The 19,651-nt window shown below is 50.9% G+C and overlaps 1 protein-coding gene across 6 annotated transcripts; it reads left to right on the top strand.

Annotated features, from left to right (window-relative positions):
* The first annotated feature begins 611 nt into the window (after positions 1-611).
* Positions 612-18,810, top strand: TMEM161A (transmembrane protein 161A). 6 transcript variants are annotated; one of them, XR_004425649.1, is made up of 13 exons: positions 1,884-2,180; positions 3,458-3,561; positions 4,111-4,191; positions 4,540-4,637; positions 4,731-4,887; positions 5,822-5,973; positions 12,576-12,636; positions 12,714-12,857; positions 12,963-13,076; positions 13,246-13,420; positions 13,534-13,630; positions 13,741-17,113; positions 17,813-18,810. XR_004425649.1 is itself a non-coding variant. In XM_033135001.1 (12 exons), exons 1-12 carry the CDS (start codon positions 668-670, stop codon positions 13,992-13,994), a joined length of 1,440 nt encoding a protein of 479 aa, XP_032990892.1. In that variant the 5' UTR covers positions 612-667; the 3' UTR covers positions 13,995-18,810. The 6 variants fall into 6 exon arrangements, 4 of the variants coding, with proteins under 4 accessions (XP_032990892.1, XP_032990893.1, XP_032990890.1 ...); XR_004425650.1 differs by having other exon boundaries at positions 17,801-18,810; XM_033135001.1 differs by lacking the exon at positions 1,884-2,180 and adding an exon at positions 612-670 and having other exon boundaries at positions 13,741-18,810.
* Positions 18,811-19,651: the final 841 nt, after the last annotated feature.

Genomic DNA, 19,651 nt, shown 5'->3' with positions numbered 1-19,651 from the left:
ATTCCAAAATGTCCCTTTTTTGCTGGAGCCCATTTGAGTTGGATTCTTTTTTTTTTTTTTTTTTTGGTGTGGTTCACAACCGTAGACCTGCCTGATAGAGATGAATTAAGCTTTTGCCTTATAAAAAAGGTTGAGAAAGAAAGGAGGCATTCCAAGACGGAAGACAGCATTTTGCAGAGGCCTGGAGGTATGAGATAGAGTGGCTGGTGGCGAGCTGCTATAGTGTGCACGATAGTGCTGGCGGCAGATTGAAATCAGGAAGAGGGGTCTGAATTCAGTCGCAGCACTTGGGAGTATAGTCAGTGGGAGACATCGAATGTTCTTGAACGCTCAAAAGTGTCTCTCGGGAGATAGTGTGTGAATGAATGTATTGGTGTGGCCTGTTAGACAGGTGCAGATGAGGACACCGAGCCTTAGAGAGGGCGGCCACACAGGTGTCCCTGATAAAGTCCTGATTCAACCCCTGTATGAGCAAGTCGGGCGTCTTCGAACTACAACTTCCGGCATTCAACGCGAGCAGTCCCTTGTGATGTGCCCGGGATCCCAGCCTGGTGATTGGTCATACGGGCTGCTTGTCAGACCAGAATCGGGCTCTGATTGGTCGAGTTCCCATAAAGTGCCCTAAGCCGGTGCCCCTGGCTTCTCCCACTGAGCTCCCGCGGGCGAAATGGTAAGCGAGCGTTCTGAGTCGTGGGGGCCATGATGGGCCCAGGGTCCTGCCGAGAGGGTCCAGGGAGACACCGAAGGGACGGGGGTCCCTTTGTAGGGATTGGGGGCTCTGAGGGACTCTGGATCGTGCAGAGGGCCGTGTCTCCATCTCTGGGGTCAGCATCTGGCTGCGGGACCTATTAAGGGGTCGAGGGTCGTGCCGAGGGGACTGGAAGCCCCTGAGTGTTCTGGGGGCCCTACTTTCTAGAGCCCTGGGGTCCCTCCGCGTGGTCATGGTCCCGCCGAGGGGACTGGGGACCCAAGCACGTTCGGAACCCCGCGAGGGAGGTCTGGGGTCCTGCTGGGGCCCAGTCCTACGGGAGCGTGGGGCCGCGCAGACGCGTCCCTCGGGAGTCCCTGCAGGTACCGGGGTGTGCAGAGGGGCCAGGGATAGCCCTGAGAGGAGGGCGCCAGGCCCTCTGAGGGGATCTGGGTGGCCTCAGGGCGAGCGGAGTCCCAGAATTGGAGACGGCATAGTTGGAATCCTCAGGTCTCTCGCGGCTCCGTGTGCAAACCACTGAGTTTGTTCTTCAAACTTAGCCCGGCCCCTGTGCGCCAGGCTCATGCCTGGCGAGGGCAGGTACCTCCAGCGCCCAGGTGTTCGGACTCGGCCGAGGGAGACATAGGCTGGAGGGGCCCAGAAGGCAACCTGACTCTGCCAGGGACAGGGGTGTGTGTCCCCGAGGAGGGGTTGTTGGAGGTGGGCCTGAAGTGAGAATATTGATGGAGGGGATGCTTGAAAGAGGGCTTCGTTCCAGGCTGGGTGTGGGATGCTGTGCGCGGTGTGGCAGAAGGGCTCTCGGAACGAGATGGAGGAAAGATCCAGAGAATGGGTCTGAGCACGGGAAGGAGTGGGCGAATGGGAAGCTCCAGAAGGTCTGTGGGGATCTGCAGAGCATGGACCCCAGACTGGATGTTGCTGGGCGCGGGGCATGAGAACACCCCTGGACAGACCACTAGGTGAAGGACACATGTCTTTCTTCCCTCCTTCCCATCGCTCCCTCCCTCCCTCCTTCCCTCCTCCCGTTCTTCCTGTCCTATGTGCTGGGACCACAGTTTGAACCATAGGCCCCCTCCCGGGGAGGTGTCGGAGGGTGATGGGGTCAGCAATGGATGAGGTCTGGGAGGCTTGAATGGGTGGATGCAGGGTTGGCCGGGGAGAGAGTCAGACAGTGAGGTGGAGTGGTCTTGAGTTGGGCCTGCCGGCCCTGCAGGCTGTGAGACCGGCACCTCCTGGAGAAGCCTAGTGCTGTGTCTGCTGCAGTGATGGGAAGGGTCTGGGGAAGCACGGGTCTGCGAGCTTGGAGAGAGGTCCAGGCTGGAGGTGCAGCTGTGTTGGGGTCCTTTGGGGTTGTGCTGGGCCAGGTTGGTTGTTAAAACCCTGGCAAGGGATGGGGTCACAGGAGAGAGGCCTCAGAGGGAAGAGAAAAGCAGGCAGAGTGCTCAGAGGCTCTGAAATTTGGTGCCCGCCGGTAAGTGCTGGTGGGAGATGCTGCCCTTCTCCCCAGGGAGCAGAGGAGGGGTCCTAGGAGGAAGGGCGGGGCCAGGAAAGGCCCGGCCCACTGAGCTTGGGGGTGCCCACCACCCTGACAATGCAGTGGTCATTAGTGCCCATCTGCCAGTCGGCACTTGGTGGGGGGAGGGTGAGCAGTGAGACTAGGAGATTAGTGAGATTTAGAGATCAGAAAGATGACACCCCAACAATACTGAAAAAATGCTCTGGTCTCAGTTTACAAGTCACAGGCATAGAGAAAATATCCTATGAGTCAGTTATTTTAATGATGGATTTTTCAGCAGTCATTCCGAAAGCTAGAGCCGATATCCATTCCACTAGAGCTTTTCCTTTTAAAGTTATCTTATTTTTGCCTGATTAAAGGATAATTTTAATAATTAATATTGATCTTTATTTCATTTTACTTGTTCACTACAATACCATAATACTAGTAGAGAGGTCTTCTGAGCACATAATTTTACATAATTATATGATGACTGATAGCAAATTGGTATTTGCCACATTCAAGCAGCTTCAGCTTCAGAATGATTACCAAAAACATTTCTCCTAAAACGTTTTAAAACAAGTATGTGAAAATGTGTTATGAATTATTGTTAAAAAGGTGGTTGTGTAGAACTTGGTGAGAAAATTCCTAATGGAAAACAAGTCATCCCACTCACATGTCTAAGTCTTTACACCGAAACGGGTAGTGGCGTGAGGAGGTTGAGGACAAAAGGAGGGAGAGGAAGAGAGGGCGATGCAGCCTCAGGGATCATTTAAGATGGGACCACCAGGGTGAACGGTTAAGCTAGAAGCTGGCCCGAGACCGCTGCTGCGAGGCTGGGACGATGGTGGGAGAGGAGCCGCTTTCACTGGGTGCACCCGGGTCTTTGGAGGTTCTGGAGACAGTTGTGAGAGTCTGTGAAACAAAATAGGAAGCACCCCATTTCCAGATGAGGAAACCGAGGTTTGGGGAGATTAATACCTGAAATCCATGGCAGAGGCTGGAAGTGAACCCTTTCTGCTCCAGCACGTGCTCTCCCCACCCACCCCCCCAGCCAGGTCCGGGTTCCCTGCTCAGCAGGGGCTTCCAGGGTTGGGTCTAAGCTCACGCCAGTCCTCTTCTCCAAGATGCAGCTGGAGGCAAAGGAGGCCGCCCTGCCCCACCTCGCCCTGCGTCTCTATAAATAGCTGGGTTCAGAAGGAGGGATCTTGTGACCCTCTGGCAGGTACTGCCCGTCATGTCCCCTCCCCTAGGCGGTCCTCGGAGTGCAGCTGGTGGTGACCCTGCTCACTGCCACCCTCATGCACAGGCTGGCACCGCACTGCTCCTTTGCACGCTGGCTGCTCTGCAATGGCAGGTGAGCGGCACCCCCTCCTGGCTGTGGGAGGAGCCCCGCCCTCTCTGGTCCCACCCCCAGACCCACCTCATGCCCTGTGCAGAAGTTGAAACAACTTTATTGAGATGTGGTTTATGTACTGTCAACTGCATACACTGGAAGCGCACAGTTGGATCAATTCTGACAGATGTACACACATGAGACCATCTCAAACTCCAAAGAGCAGCTGCTTCCCCCACTCCAGCCCCCCTTCGACCCTACTCTTGCTGTAGATGTTTCCCCCGCAGTGTTTTTTATCCCAGTTTGGGTCTCAGACCCTTTCTGAGATCAGATGGAAACTACAGTCTCTCCCCAGGACAGTGCATGCCTGCTTCGCCAGGAGAGTTAGCCAGCAGATTCAGGGGTGTCCAGGACCCCCGCACACCTCCCGGGCCTTCCCCCTGGACTTCATGGTCCCTGCCCCTCCTGTCACCAGCCCTCCCTGTGACTCTAGTTCTGGGTTTTGGGGTTCACTGCCTTGCCCCCAGCCCCCATGCCTGAGCTTTCCTGACTGCCTGTCTTTGCCCTCAGTCTCTTCCGATACAAACACCCTTCTGAGGAAGAGCTTCGGGCCCTGGCAGGGAAGCAGAGGCCCAGAGGCAAGAGGGAACGGTGAGTGAGCCCCCATAGGGGAGGCTGCAGGCGCACAGGGCCTGCTTTGCCCACTCTCAGGCCCCACTCTGGGCATAGAGGAGAATTGGGCACACACCAGGATGAATGATGGCCACCGCCATGCACGGGCTGCCTCCGGTTGGCATGGGCGGCTTACTGGATGTTTGCTGTGGTACCCACACCATGGTGTGCAGAGGACCCATCCTGGGGGAGAAGGTACTGCCCAGACCAGCTCCTGTGTGCTGAGCGTGGCAAGCTGAGCCCCCCAGGCCGGGGTGGGGAGAGGTGGGCTGCACAGGGGAGAAGAAAGGGAAGAATGCTGCTCAGATTCCCCCCACCCCCTGCCAGGTGGGCCAATGGCTGTAGTGAAGAGAAGCCTTTCTGTGTGCCCCGAGATGCCCCTTTCCAACTGGAGACCTGCCCCCTCACAGCCATGGATGCCCTCGGTAACAGCCCAGTGGGTCCCGGCGCCCTGGCAGGGTGGGGAGGTGGGGGAGGCCCCGAGCTGGGGGCCCCAGGCTGAGCAGTGTGGCCCGCAGTTCTGCGCTTCTTCCTGGAGTACCAGTGGTTCGTGGACTTTGCCGTGTACGCGGGCGGTGTGTACCTCTTCACAGAGGCCTACTACTACGTGCTGGGCCCTGCCAGGGAGACCAATATCGCTGTGTTCTGGTGCCTTCTCACCATCGCTTTTTCCCTGTATCCTTCCGGCTCTGGGCAGGGCAGGCAGGTGGCATGAGGGAGCCTGACCAAGGATCTCTTTACCCCCTAAATCCGTAATCAGTTATTGACTGTTGTGCTGCAGACTCAGCAGCCCTGGGAGGGGTCAAGCAGTGGCTATTGCATTTGCTGTCCTGGGCCGGGCTCCGCTGGGTGGCCTCAGCTCTGGTCCCTGTAGGCCCCCTTCCAGCGGGCTGGCCACGCTCCCCCATCGCAGCTGCAGAAAGCAGCAAGGAAGATGGGGTTCTGCAGGTCTCCTGAGCCCCTACGCAAGCCACCCCCCCCATCCCTGTCCATCCGTTTGGTCAAAGCAAGTCACTAGGCCCGCCCAAATGCAGGGGCTGCAAAGGGGATGCCTCAACAATCTTTTTATTAAGCCGCACAGAGAGCAGAGGTGAACCTGTGACTTTGGGGGCTCAAGTAGGAGAAAACGTCATTGTAGAGTGGTCTTGGGAAGAAGGGAAGCCCATCTTGGGGTCCACCCTGTTCGTGAAAACCCCCAGATCTTTTCAGGACAGATTGGAGAGACAGCCCTTGTATCTGACAGCTTTTCTGAGAAAGGTGCTGTGAGTGCAGCTGGGGGGCAGGTGGGTCGGGGAGGTGGGCCCTCCGGAGGGACTGACTTGGTGGCCATTTCTAATTGGCCACAGGGAATGATGAGCCGAGCTGGAGGCCTGTGCCAGCTGCGCCTGCCATGCGCACGGCCCCACGCTGCTGACGGCCATGGGCAGCCTTCCCGCCTGTTTCTGGGCCTGTTCAGCAGCTCACTCTTCTCCTCGGTCACTCCACTGCTCCCCAGTACCCCAAACCCGAACCCTGGTGTTTGTGCTCTGGATTTGGGGTGTCACTGGCTGGGGGCTGGAGTGGGCAAGGGCACTGCAGGCCTGGGGGCCTCCTTAGCTCTGCCCCCCAGCAAGGTGTTCCTGACGGTGACCCAGCTGTACTTCAGCGCCAAGGAAGGGGGTGAGCGCTCCGTGTGCCTCACCTTCGCCTTCTTCTTCCTGCTCCTGGCCATGCTGGTTCAGGTGGTGCCTGAGGAGACCCTCGAGCTGGGCCTGGAGCCAGGTATGTGCATTGGGTGTGGGGTAGACACCTCTCCATCACTCCCTGTGTACGTCAGCAAGTGTGTGGTTTAATTGTCCCAGCGCACATAGTAGGTGAAGGAGGGGAATCCTGGGCCCCCGCAGTCTCCATGGGTTTCTGCCACCCTCGGCGCCCCCTTGTGCTCTGGGATGAGGGGACATCTTTCACACTATCGCTGACAGATGCCTGGGGCTGTAGCTCTTCTCAAAGGCACTTCTGTTCCCCTCTACCTCTCCCCAGCAGACAGAATGATTTAATATTTACCTATTTTTAATTTGATTTGTGGGAGGACATAGGTAAATGGTACAAAATTCACAAAATATAAGAGGCTATGGAGTGAAAGTCACCCTTCCACACTGATTCTCCCTGCCAGAGAAAACCTAGGTGCCACTTTTCCTGATTCACATAAAACGGTGGTGTATACGTCTCTACACCTTGTCTTTTTCCCTTAAAAACAATAACTATTAGAGCTTGTCCCTCGAGTCTACATATGGATTTGTTTCTTGTGACAGTTACATGGTCTTTCATGTTATAGATCTTCTATGATTATTTAACCAGGCCCCTATTTATGGACATCTAAGTCTCTTGCTATGAAGTGTTGAACAAAACCATGTTGTTCTATAACATTGTTGCATGGGAATCGCTTTGTGCCTGTGGCCCTGTGCAACAGAGTACATTGTAATTTTGAGAACGTTGCAAATCGCCCGTCGGGAAAAGGTGCCTATGAACATGCCTGTTTTCTCACAACCTCTCCAATGTGTTTCCTCATACTTTTTCATCTTGGGTGATCTGAAGTGAAGTTCAGATGGGTGATGGGTGAAAATATAAGTGAAGTTGAGCATCTTTTCATGTGCTGAAGAGCTATTTCTATTTCCCTTCCAGAAAAGATTTGTTCTTTTGCCCAGTTTTGTACTGGGTTGTTGATCCTTTTATTGATTTGTAGGAGCTCTTTATATATTAAGGAAATTAGCCTTTGTATGTGATAGGAGTGGCAAATATTTTTTCTTAGTTTCTCATTTTTCTTTTGACTTTGTCTATTCTTTGATCTTTTAAAAACATAATTTGGATCACATCACTTCTCAGCCTGACACCAGACTCAAATGGTCTTTGGATAAAGACCAAAATCTTCATTATGGCTCATATGGCCCTGTTGATTCCTGGAGCTTTATCTTCACCAATTCTCCTGCTTTTCTATTTTTAAAATTATATAATGTTTAATATACATAGAAGAACATATATGTAAATTACAAAGCAAAATAATAATGTAAACCCCCACGAACCCACTTCTCAAATAAGAACTGGAACATTCCCAGTGCTCCTACGTGTCCCTGGTGCTTCTCCCGATCCCACCGCCTCCCCCCCACTCCCAGCCCTAACCAGTGTCTCACACTTTGTGTTGATCATTCCTTTGCCTTTTCAAAAAAGTTTCATCACGTACATTTCTGTCCCTAAATAATTTATTCAGCTTTGCCACGTGCAGTCTTCCAGCTGTGCTTTTCTGTCTCTCTGATATTGTTTCCATGTTGGCCTGGGTGCCTTTAGTTCATTTCTTGTCACCAGGTATGATGGGATGAAACTAGTCGTTGTCCATTCTCCTGTTGAAGGACATTTAGTTGGTTTGCAGATTTTAGTTTTTTCACATCTGCTACAGGGAACATTCTTGTATGTGTTTCCTCGTACACACGGGCAGGCATTTCTTTTGGGCACAGACTTGGGGACCATGGGGACATGTTCACCTTTAGGAGATGGTGCTTCAGCATTTTCAGAGCAGTTCTCCCAGCACATCCACTAGCCACGCAGCCTGGGGTCCAGACCGTGGACTCAGGGCTCAGGCTGCCACTGAGTCCTGGCCACATGGCAGGTGGGTGTGGGCGAGGTCACAACTGGCCCCCTGCCTCGGCCTCCCTGCTTATAAGGTTGGGTGGTGACCACACCAAACTCCCAGGGGGACAGTATTGTTTAAATGACTTGGGATCCATGGTACCAGCCTAGCAGTGTAGAGTGATGCCTGCTGTGGTCTTACGTGCATTTCACTGGTTACCTGGGAGTCTGAGCATCTTCTCCTGTTTATTCGTGATTCATGTATCCTCTTCTGCAAAAGTCTCTTCATATTGTTTCATATTGTTTCATTTTTCTTTCAATTGTATGTCTTTCTTAAAAAATTTTATTGTGGTAAAATACACATCATGTAAAATGTACCATTTTAACCAGTTTTAAGTGCACAGTTCAGTGGTGTTAAGTTCATTCATCATGTTGTGCAACCGTCACCACCATCCATGGAACTTTTCATTTGGACTCTTGGAACTGAAACTGTCTCTAGTAAATACTAACTGCCATCCTCCTCCCCTAGTCCCCAGCGTTCCGCTTTGTCGCTATGAATCTGACTCCTCCAGGGACCTCATACGAGTGGGATCATACAGTATTTGTCCTTTCGTGACTGGCTTGTTTCCCTGAACAGAATGTCCTTCCTTTTTAAGGCTAAATATTATTCCATTGTATAGATGGACCACATTTTGCTTCTCCATTCACCGGTCAGTGGACACTTACATTGTTTCCATGGTTTAGCTCTTGTGAAAAATGTTGCTGCGAACCTGGGTATACAGATATCTCTTTGAGACCCTGCTTTTAATTCTTTTGGGTATATGCCCAGAAGTGGAATTCCTGGACCATGTGGTAATATTATGTTTAATTTAAACCACCATACTGTTTTCCACAGCGGCTGCTTTTACATTCCCACCAGCAGCGCACAAGGGGTCCAATTTCTCTACCTCCTCACCAGTACTTATTATTTTCTTTCTTTTTTTTTTTTTTTATAGGAGCCATCTTAGTGGGTGTGAGGTAGTATCTCATTGTGGTTTTAACTTGCATTTCCCTGATGATTAGTGATGTTGAACATTTTCTCATGTACTTATTGCCAGTTGGATGTCTTCTTTGGAAAGATGTTTAAGTCCTTTGCCCATCTCTGAATTGGGTTGTTTCTTTGTTGTTGAATTTTAGGAGTTCCATATACATTCTGGATAGTAACCCCTTACCAAATACATATGATTTGCAAATATTTTCTCCCATTCTATGGGTTGTCTTTTTACTCTACTGATAGTATCTTTTAATGCACAATTTAAAAAAAAATTTTCGTGAGTTCAGTTTGTCTATTTTTTCTTGTTGCCTGTTGCCTTTGGTGTCATATCCAAGAAATTGTTGTCAAATCCAATGTTGTAAAGCTTTTGTTTGTCTTTTTTTTCTTGTTGATTTATAGAGTTTCTTTATATTATGGATAATGATCCTTTGTTCTTTGTGTGGAGCATACTTAATCCTACCATTATTATTTCATGAACCACCGAAAAAATATAAGCTGTTAAGCTACTGCGTGCTATCAATTGGTATATGTATCCTAATTTTAAAGAAGTTAAAGTGTGAAAAAATATGTGTATCTTGGAAGTGATTAAATTCTCAATCTGTGGTGTCTTTTTACTCTTTGTGGTATTTTTTTTCTTCAAAAAGTTTTTCTCCAAACATTTTATTTTGAAAAATTATGAATCTACAAATAAGTTGGATGAGTCCTCTAATGACCTCATATACCCTTGACCTAGATTCACTTAAACACATGTGCACTATTTTCTTTCTGCTCAAACACACACACACACACACACACACACACACACACACCACACTATTTTTGGCTGAGCCTTTGAACATAGTTGCAGCCGTCACTTCTGGTGTCTGTTGAAGAACAGAAGTTTGTTATTTTAATTGATTTTTGTCTTGGAGAATTCCCTTCCCTTCCTTTCCCTATGATCACAAAGAGATTTTATATTTTTTTCCACAATATTTCAAGTTTCATCAAGCACTTAAACTGCTGGGAGTTCACTTTTGTGTCATGAGTAGGGATCACATTGAATGTTTTCCATGGAATAACCTTGCTAAACAATTGCATTTTTAGTGAATTGTGGATGCTGTTTAGTTTTCTTTCATCCTTTCCGATCTTTCCCCTTTTGTGTGGCTGGGACCTCTGGATTTCATTTATTTATTTATTTATTTATAAAAACTTTTATTTATTTTAAGTTTTTTTCCAGGACCCATCAGCTCCAAGTCAAGTAATTGTTTCGGTCTAGTTGGGGAGGGTGCAGCTCACAGTGGCCCATGTGGGGATCGAACCAGCAACCTTGTTGTTAAGGGCACCGCACTCTAAGCAACTGAACTAACCAGCTGCTCTGGGACCTCTGGATTTTAGATTTGTGCTCTGGTAGGCTTTCTTTTCTTCTTTCCAATTTCTGAGGTGCTACTTAACTCATGAATTTTCAGCCTCTTCTATTTCTATTGCTATCATTTATAGTATTTAAGGCTATGAATATTTTCTAAGTTCCACTTTTGTCCACCTCTGAGTTGACTTGTATTTTCATTATCATGCAGTTCTGGGTATTTTACCGTTTCTATTGTGATTTCTTTTTAAGCCCTTTTTAAAAACTTCAAATGTGGAACTTTAAAAAAATTCTTATTTCTAGCTTAATTATACCATGGTTACAGAAGACGGTCTACTTGAAATACATTCTTTAATATTCCTTAAGACTTGCCTTATGGCCTACAGTGTGTTCGGTTTTTGTGACTGGTCCATGTGTTCTTCAAGAACATATATTCACTGCCTGTCTATGTCCAATAAATTCAAATCTCCATCTTTCCTAACTTCTTGTCACTAAAGGGTTAATCTCCCTCTTGGATGGAGGTCTCAATTTCTCCAGGTGGTTCAGTCATTGTTTTCTTTGTATACAGAGGGTGCCAAAAAAATGTATACAAGTGGACACTTTGGTCAACGTTGCTCAAGCAGTAGTTCACCGTCATCAGAAGTGTCTGGACACTGATGGGAACCACTTTGAACACCTCTTGTAATTGCAAAAGTTAAACGTGACTTGTTGGGATGGCCGGTTAGCTCAGTTGGTTAGAGTGCGGTGCTCTTTAACAATAAGGTTGCCGTTTCGATCCCCACATGGGCCACTGTGAACTGCGCCCTCCACAACTAGATTGATTTGGAGCTGATGGGTCCTGGAAAAACACACTTAAAATAAATAAAAGATTTAGAAAGAAAACAACAACAAGAAAACACGACTTGTATTCATCTTTTGTTATTGGTATACGAGTTATATTGAGTATTACAATTTTAATACAGTTTTCCTTTCTTAAAATGTGTATTTTTTGGCACCCTCTGTATTTTGAGGCAAATTGACAAGGTGTTTACAAATTTAGAATTGCTACATCTTCCTGGTGAATTGGCAGTTTTATCATGATGTATTGACCCCTTCTGATTCTAATAACACTTCTGTCTTAGTCTAGTTTGTCTGGTTATAATAGAGCCTTTTCAGTTTTATTTTGATTAGATTTGTTATGCCTTTTTAACATCCCTTCTTTTTCAACCTTCCAGTGACCTCATGCTGAGGTATGTCTCTAAAAATCATGTATCTGGATATTTTCAATCAAGTCTGACAACCTGTGTCCTTTAACTTGGAAGTTAAATCTGCTTACCTTTATTGTGATGACAGACACATTTGGTTTTGTTTCTGCCATCTTACTTTTTCACTTTCTACTTGTTCCTTTTCTGTTGTTACTGTTGACATTTGCCTAATTGTCCGTCTTTTATAGGTGATCTGTCTTAAGTCCCTGGCTGCTTTGCGATCTCTTTGTTTTTGATATTCTGCAGTTTCACCAATATGTCTAGGTATGGGTTTCTTTGTTTTTATCTGGTTTGATGTACTTTACGGATGGCATCTATCCTGCATATTTCTCAACCATTCTCTTACGGTGTCTCTTGTCCTTTATTCTCTCTCTCTCCCTCTGGAGCTCTGACTTGACTTTCCATTCTGTCCTCATCTCTCAATCTCCCTTCATATTCCCCACCTTCTTATCTTTCTGAGTTGGAATCTGAGTGATATCTTCAGATCTAATTCATGAATTCCTTCATGGCTGTTTCTAATATGCTGTTTAACAACCAATTATTTGAATAGTTGTATTTTCCTGTTATGGAAGAGCTTAATTGGTTCCTTCGCAAATCTACCTGGTTATCTGCGGTAGTCTCGTGTTGCCTGTTCTGTGATTCCAGCTTTATTTTCCTCCGTCATTTCACACATAATTGATAATGCCAATTTCTAAAGTCCCGGTGGTCTAAACTTTTGGGGTTTTTTCTGACTCTCCTCTGTGGTGATTTGTTTCCTTCTGTGTTTGGTGACTTTGGTTGTGAGTTCATATTTACTTGCTTTTACTCTGGAAAATCTGGGGGCCAGAACTGAGGGTTTTTCCCAGGACTTTGATTTTCTCATGCCCCCCGATTCCTGGTATAATCCACTAAGCTCAGATTCAGTGTCCCCCCCGCCCCCACCTTGTCCCCTGGTTCAATCAAGGGTCTGCACCACATTCTCCTGTTCTTTGAAAAGAGCTACACGTAACCAGAGCAGGTAACCAGGTCCTCATGCCTGGCATGGGGCTTGGCTGCCATTGGTGTGTCACTACCTGGGGAGCAAAGGCCATCTGGGAGCGGTGCACAGTAGGCTCTGAGGCCCCAGGGGTCTACTCTACGTCCCTCTTCTCCTTGTCTTCCCCAGGCCTGGCCAGTATGACCCAGAACTTGGAGCCACTTCTGAAGATGCAGGGCTGGGACTGGGCGTGAGTCCTGGAAAGGGAGAGGGGGTAGGGGCAGGCTGTGAGCTGCAGGCAGGCTGCGGACCTCTCTCTTCTCCCAGGCTTCCTCTGGCCAAGCTGGCCATCCGCGTGGGGCTGGCAGTCCTGGGCTCCCTGCTGGGTGCTTTCCTCACCTTCCCAGGCCTGCGGTTGGCCCAGACCCACCGGGATGCATTGACCATGTCGGAAGACCGGCCCATGCTGCAGTTAAGTGGGGGTCCGGGTGCATGGGAGGTTAGGAAGCTCAGGGGACAGGCTGAGGGGATGGTAGGTGGTGCCCAAGCCTCACCCTGCTGTGCCCTCGCACCCAGGTTCCTCCTGCACACCAGCTTCCTGTCACCCTTGTTCATCCTGTGGCTCTGGACCAAGCCCATTGCGCGGGACCTTCTGCACCAGGCGCCCTTTGGGGAGACGCCCTTCTCCCTGTGTGTATGGGGCTGAGGCTGGAAGGGAGGGTGGCTGGGGCCCCCCCTCTGTGTATTCCTGTCTCTGAGGTTTAGGGAGGAGCCATTAAGGAGCTGTGGGGCCCAGGGGAAGAGCCTGAGGCTGGGGGTGGCCTCACCAGCCCCTTTCCCGCCCCCCTCCCCCGCGCAGTCTGTCAGACTCGGCCTTTGACTCACTGCGCCTCTGGATGATCGTGGCGCTGTGCCTGCTGCGGCTGGCAGTGACCCGACCCCACCTGCAGGCCTACCTGTGTTTGGCTAAGTCCCGCGTGGAGCAGCTGCGGCGGGAGGCCGGCCGCATCGAGGCCCGCGAGATCCAGCGGCGGGTACGGGTGCCCATGGGTGAGGGAAGCTGGGGTGCGGAGCGAGGCTGCCAGGCCCTCTGGCCTGGGGTCAGCCCGAGCCCGGAGGGTCACTGCCGCGGCTACTTGCCCCCCAGGTGGTGCGGGTTTACTGCTACGTGACGGTGGTGAGCCTGCAGTACCTGACGCCTCTCATCCTCACCCTCAACTGCACGCTGCTGCTCAAGACGCTTGGTGAGAGGAAGCTGCCTCTTGGGGTAGGGGTGGGCTGGGGGGCCCCTGAGGCAGCGCTGGCCTGGGCTCCCCTCCCCTCCTTCTACCCCCCTCCTCCTTTCTTCTCACAGGTGGCTACTCCTGGGGCCTGGGCCCAGCCCTCCCGCTGTCCCCAGTGCAGGCAGCAGCCCCCGATGGCCCAGCGGGCCCCAAGGAGGACGAGGCCCAGCAGGCAGCGGCCCGGATCACTGGGGCCCTGGGGGGCCTGCTTACACCCCTCTTCCTCCGCTGCGTTCTAGCCTTCCTCATCTGGTGGACTGCCGCCAGCCAGCTGCTGTCCAGCCTCTTTGGCCTCTACTTCCACCAACAGCTGGCAGGCTCCTAGCCACCTGCAGACACTCCTGGGGCCCATGGCTGCCCCTTCCGTGTGTGCCTCAGTGTCCCCAGGTGCGAGCAGGTCTGGGCATCCCCACTGTGCCCTTCACTGCAGTGCCTGTAAGGGCCTCCCTTGGACCCTGAGCTTTGCGTCAAAACCTGTCTCCGAGGGCCGGTGGCAAAGGGTCCCACAGCCATTGTTCCTGGATTGTGTGTGCACATTCAGGTTGGACAGCAGAGCAAGGAGGCTATTCTTCTGAACAATGGAGCAGGTGGCTTTTTACAAAAAGGGAAACAGAAGGGAGATGGAGGGGAGGATGGTGGGCCCATGGCTGTGGGCTGGTCCACAGCAGCTACTGCCCTCTGCCACGTGGGGACTGCTTTCCCATAAAGGTCGCACACAGGCAAATGGCCATGCTGTTGAGTCCACGGTGAGCCATGTGAAGGGGATGAGGGGCCCTTTCCGACTCGGGAACTTTTCTGTCACTGTGGCCACACAGTGAGAACCCAATGTGGGTGCGTGTGTATATAACAACATAAACGTAGCCGAAAAGCCAAAATTCAACTGAGTAAATTTTAAAGATATTAATTGGCTTTATTCAACAATGCCTGAGTCAGTCAGCATTCCATGCTGTTCTCCTAGCCCCTAGAGTGGTGGTCGACTTTTGAAACTCTGCTTTTGTTACGTGGATAAACATGAAAAGTATATTTAAAACAAGGGTTAAAACCTGGGTTAAGGCAAACTGAATGCATCATCTAATTTTGATCCTTCTCAAATCTCCAGTAAAAGTACAGAGGTGTCAGAATGTTCTGGAAGTTAGGAATTAGGGAGGAGCCATAATTGACTGCCAATCTTGTGGACCCTAAACTCAAAGCCCAGGAAATACCTGGATTTACCTGTAGAAGCTTCCAGAGGCATTGACCGCACCAGGTCCTGATAGGCCAGGCAGAGGGTAGGGGTGAGACACAGAAGCTGCTGGCATGGAAGCTGTTTCGGATGTTCTCAGGTGCTCATGTCCCTCCCTTGACACCACTGCACAGCCAGGAGGGAAGCCAGACTTGGTGGGGGGTATGTTGGCAAATGGGTGAATACACATAATGAATGCTAAATGGAGAGAGCCACCATCCCTCACCCTGCGTGCAGATTCCAGAACCTTCCAGGCATGAGACTGAAGACCCCTGGGGAATCCAACTGGCCCACAAAGAAAGACTTCACGACACTGGCACTATGGAGTTCCCGTCAGCCACCCGCTTAGCTGTGAGTCCACGTGTTCCCCACACTTACTTGGTCCTCCGGGCTGGGCTGCCTGTCTGCGTCCCTGGGCTTCACTATGAACAGACAGCCAGGAGTGTCCCGCAATCGGAGGAACTGTCCAGTGTGGAAGGCAGACTCAAACAGAAAAAAACTGGGTGAAATTGACTTTGCAGGGAGAAGAGAGCTCAAACAGCAAAAAAACCAATCCAGAATGTTCTCAGAAGAGATTATATCTATGAAACAAGAATAGAATACTACTGGGCGGCCGAATGGCTCAGTTGGTTAGAGTGTGAGCTCTGAACAACAGGGTTGCCAGTTCGATTCCCACATGGGCCAGAGAGCAGGTTTGATTCTCACATGGGCCAGTGAGCTGGGCCCTCCACAACTAGATTGAAGGACAATGACTTGGAGCTGATGGGCCCTGGAGAAATACACTGTCCCCCAATATTCCCCAATAAAATGTATTTTAAAAAACCAGAATACTACTAAAAAGGAACATCTGAAGAACCTTTTTTTCTTTTTGAGTTCTTGGAGATTAAAAGCAAATGAAAGATAAAGTTGTGGAAATTTTGCAGAAAGAACAAAAAGATAAAAGATGCAAAACAACGGACAGAGAGGAAATGAAATTAGCTCAGAAGAAGAATCTTCAATATAATGAGAGTTCTGGCAGGAGAGATCCGAGCAAACGGAGGGAGAACTCCATGGAACAATGCAAAGGCAGCTCCCCAGCACCAGAAGGTTCCTGGTGCCTCATGCTAGGTGACAGGAGTCCCATCCCAAGGCACGTCTCTGGGAAGTTCCAGAAGAAAAACCACTCCCAGCAAGGACAGAACAGGCCATACCTAGTGGCCCAGGAATCAAATGATGGAGCCGCATCTCCCTACTGTGCAGGACCTAAACTATCCCCTGGCACCTGAGGGGTCACGACCTCCACCCCCCCCCAGCTGACAGCCATTGGCCGAGAGCTCATGGGGCACAACTCCTCCTGCAGCAGCCCCTCACTTGCTCAACCACGGCTGTGCACGCTCTACTCTGGAGTGCAATACCCTGTATTGTAGGGACACACAGGAAGGCAGAAACACCATAAACAAAAGCAGTGCCGCGACTGACACAAATGTCAGCACTCATGGAGTGGCCAGGGCAGGAAGAACCGGGGACAACAGCAAACCACGCAGACATTTACAGAGTCTTTGTGACACATTTCACACACAAAAAAAGAATGTAAAAATGACAAAAATAAGGTATTAATAGAACCACAGAAAAAAATAGGGAAGACGTAATGGGGTGATGAAAATCCTGTGTTTCGGGGGGAGAATTAAGTATCTCAGTTTTTAATTGACAGCGCCAGTGGCAACTGCCACACATTGGTGCTGCTCATAGGAGGGCATGACTCTAGTCAATGTCTGGGACATTTTTCATTGGCACGACGTGGGGGTTGGGAGGCCAGGGAGGTTGCTCAACATCCCACAGCGCCCAGGATGGTCCCCAGGACGGAGAACGACCCGGCCCCAAACATCAGCGGTGCCAAGGCTGAGAAAACCTGTGTCACCAGAAACAGACCAGCTGACAAAAAGGAAAATAAAAAACAAACAAAAAGCCCAAAAGAAATCAAACCTTCAATTCAAGAAAAGTTACCCTTCTCTTTCTCCTCACACCCAGCAAAGAAAAGCCCGGACAAACTGAAACAGGACCTGAAGTTCACCCACGCGAGTGTGAACTGACCTTACCTTGTCAGGTCCTCGGACCTCTTGCCCTTGTTGTTCCCGCCCCACCGGTCCACGCCCTGGCCACCCCGCTGGCCCCCACGTTTATCAGCAACTCCCAGTTTTCTGCTATGGCCCTGGCTGTGTGGGGCAGCTCAGCCAGCACGACTGGTGAGTCTGAACTTCCCCTCCACCCCCCCAATCACATCAGTTCCATCTTTCCTGTTACCCGTCTCTTCCTCCACACACCCAGCCCATCCGGAAACTCGCCCCCCACCCCCACCCCCCTTCTGGGCCAATGGCTGCTGGTTCCCTGCACACAGCTCTGCCCGGCTGCCAGATGGGGGCGTTGCGAGCCTCCATCCCGACCCTTCCTTTCCTGAGAAGTCACCTTGATTAGGGAACATGAGGGCCTCCCAGCATGCTCAGCTCCTAAGAGAAAAACCTAGACCGGCCATGCAGATGCTAGAACAGAGCTGGGGAAAGTGATACAGGCCACGACTTAGAGCAGGACCAGCCGGCCAGTGCTTCGTCCATTCTGGCTGCTATAACAAAATGCCATAGCCTGGGTGGCTGACAACAGAAACTGATTTCTCACCGCCCTGGAGGCTGGAATTCTAAGATCAGGGCATGGCAGGCTGGGGGAGGACCTGCTTCCGAGTCACAGACATGCTTCTTGCAGTGTCCTCACACAGAAGCGGTGTCCTCACATAGCGGAGGGCAGAGAGGGAAGCCAGCTCTTTCAAGGGACTCTTGTAAGGGGATGGATTCCATCATGGGCCCCCGCCACCTTCGACCTCATCTGACCCTAAGGACCTCCCCGAGCCCCACCCCCTAACACCACCACATTGACTTTAGGTTTCAACACAGGGAGGTAGAGGAGACACAAACGTCAGGGCGTGACAGCTCAGAAGATAAAATAGCTAGGACCCGGGCCCCCCCAAACGCCATGGAAAGCAACACAAAAGCTGAGAAGGCAGAAGAGTCACAACCAAAGCAGAGACAATAAAATTTTAAGGGAATTATCAGAAGCCATCTGGAGGGAACAATTTCCTAGGAAGACACAAATTAGGAGAATTGAGCCTCGGTCTGATCCCTCCCAGACTGAAGATGGGTGCCCAGGCTGGGCCCTGGAGGGGGCTCTTGGTCCCACCCCTCACCCAGAGTATTCTGGAGCCTTTTCAGTCCATCTCCTCTCCCAGACCCCAGTCTGGCTTCCTTCCTGAGCCCTCTGCTCCATCCTCCCCCATCTGCTCACACTCCAGGGCTCCCCAGTGCTACCTTCAGGGCTGCCCGACACCCACCCTGCAGTGAATCCCCAGGCGGACGAGGGGGAGACTTTTCTCAATACCCCAGGCAGGGTCGTTCCCTCCCTCAGCTGCCCTCCAGGATTCCCGCCTGCCTCCCCTCGGTTCCACGGCACGTTTTGCAAATATTTCACGGCAAGAGTCAGAGCAGCCTCACCCATGACATTGAGAGTCCCCCAGGGTAGACAAGTCTGGGCACCCCGACTCACCCCTCCCCAGAGGAACACGAGGCCCCTCGGGCACAGGACCTGACGGGCAGTTGCAGCCACGTCTCCAGTACGTTGGTGTCACATCCACTGCTGCCTCCCTGGAGCACAAAAATATTACTACGTCACTGAGAACATCCTGCCTCTCCTACCAGGCCTGCGGTCTGGGGCTGCCGTGTACAGAATGACAAAGAGCAGGGAAATAAATGGCCAACAATCATGAAGAGATGCCTGGCCTTGTAAAGGATCACAGGAAGGTGTGATTAAAACAGCAAGGGGGGGCTCAGGCGGTTGGGGCTCAGGCGGTTGGAGCTCCGTGCTCCTAACTCCGAAGGCTGCTGCTTTGATTCCCACATGGGCCAGGGGGCTCTCAACCACAAGGTTGCGGGTTCGACTCCCGCAAGGGATGGTGGGCTGCGCCCCCTGCAACTAGAAAACGGCAACTGGACCTGGAGCTGAGCTGCGCCCTCCATAAGTAAGATTGAAAGGACAACAACTTGACTTGGGGAAAAAAGTCCAGAAGTACATACTGTTCCCCAATAAAGTCCTGTTCCCCTTCCACAATAAAAACATATTTAAAAAAAGAAAAACAGCAAGGGGGTACCATGTGGCACCCCCGAATGGCAGGAGTCAGAGGCTGCCACAGGCACTAGTCAGGGTGTGTCCTGAACACTGCTCGACACCCGTGGGCATCTGCATTGGCACATCCTTGCTGACGAGCACTTTGGTGGTATCTGGAAGAGATGACTCCACAGCTGGCTGGTCCCTCAGGGACACATCCTGGGAGATTCTCCTCTGTGGGTGCAGGAGCCAGCGTGGCAATCACAGCGTTATTTCCCTGGCAAAAAGCTAGCCCAGAATGAGTAAATAAATGGGGTTAAATAGTAAATAAGTAAATAGCATGTCACTTACCACCCACACGAAAGGCTCCCCCTTCCCGCCTTTGGCTGGCACGCCCTACACGTTGTTCCATGACCACTGTCGTACCTCTGGTGGCCTCCCTGTCCTGTCCTTGAAGATGGTGACACTCGGCATCTGAGGCCTCAGCCAGCCGTGGAGTGGAGCCCCCAGCACACACGACAGATCACAGGGCACAGGAGAGAGAAACCTTAGGATTTGGGGGCAGTGCTCACTGAGCAGGACATGGCCCATTCCAACTGATGTCCCCAAAGGTACAGTGTGTATGCACAGGGTCT

Source organism: Rhinolophus ferrumequinum, chromosome 18 (assembly GCF_004115265.2).
Source record: "Rhinolophus ferrumequinum isolate MPI-CBG mRhiFer1 chromosome 18, mRhiFer1_v1.p, whole genome shotgun sequence".
NCBI lineage: Eukaryota > Metazoa > Chordata > Mammalia > Chiroptera > Rhinolophidae > Rhinolophus > Rhinolophus ferrumequinum.
This window is presented reverse-complemented; position numbering and strand designations above follow the sequence as displayed.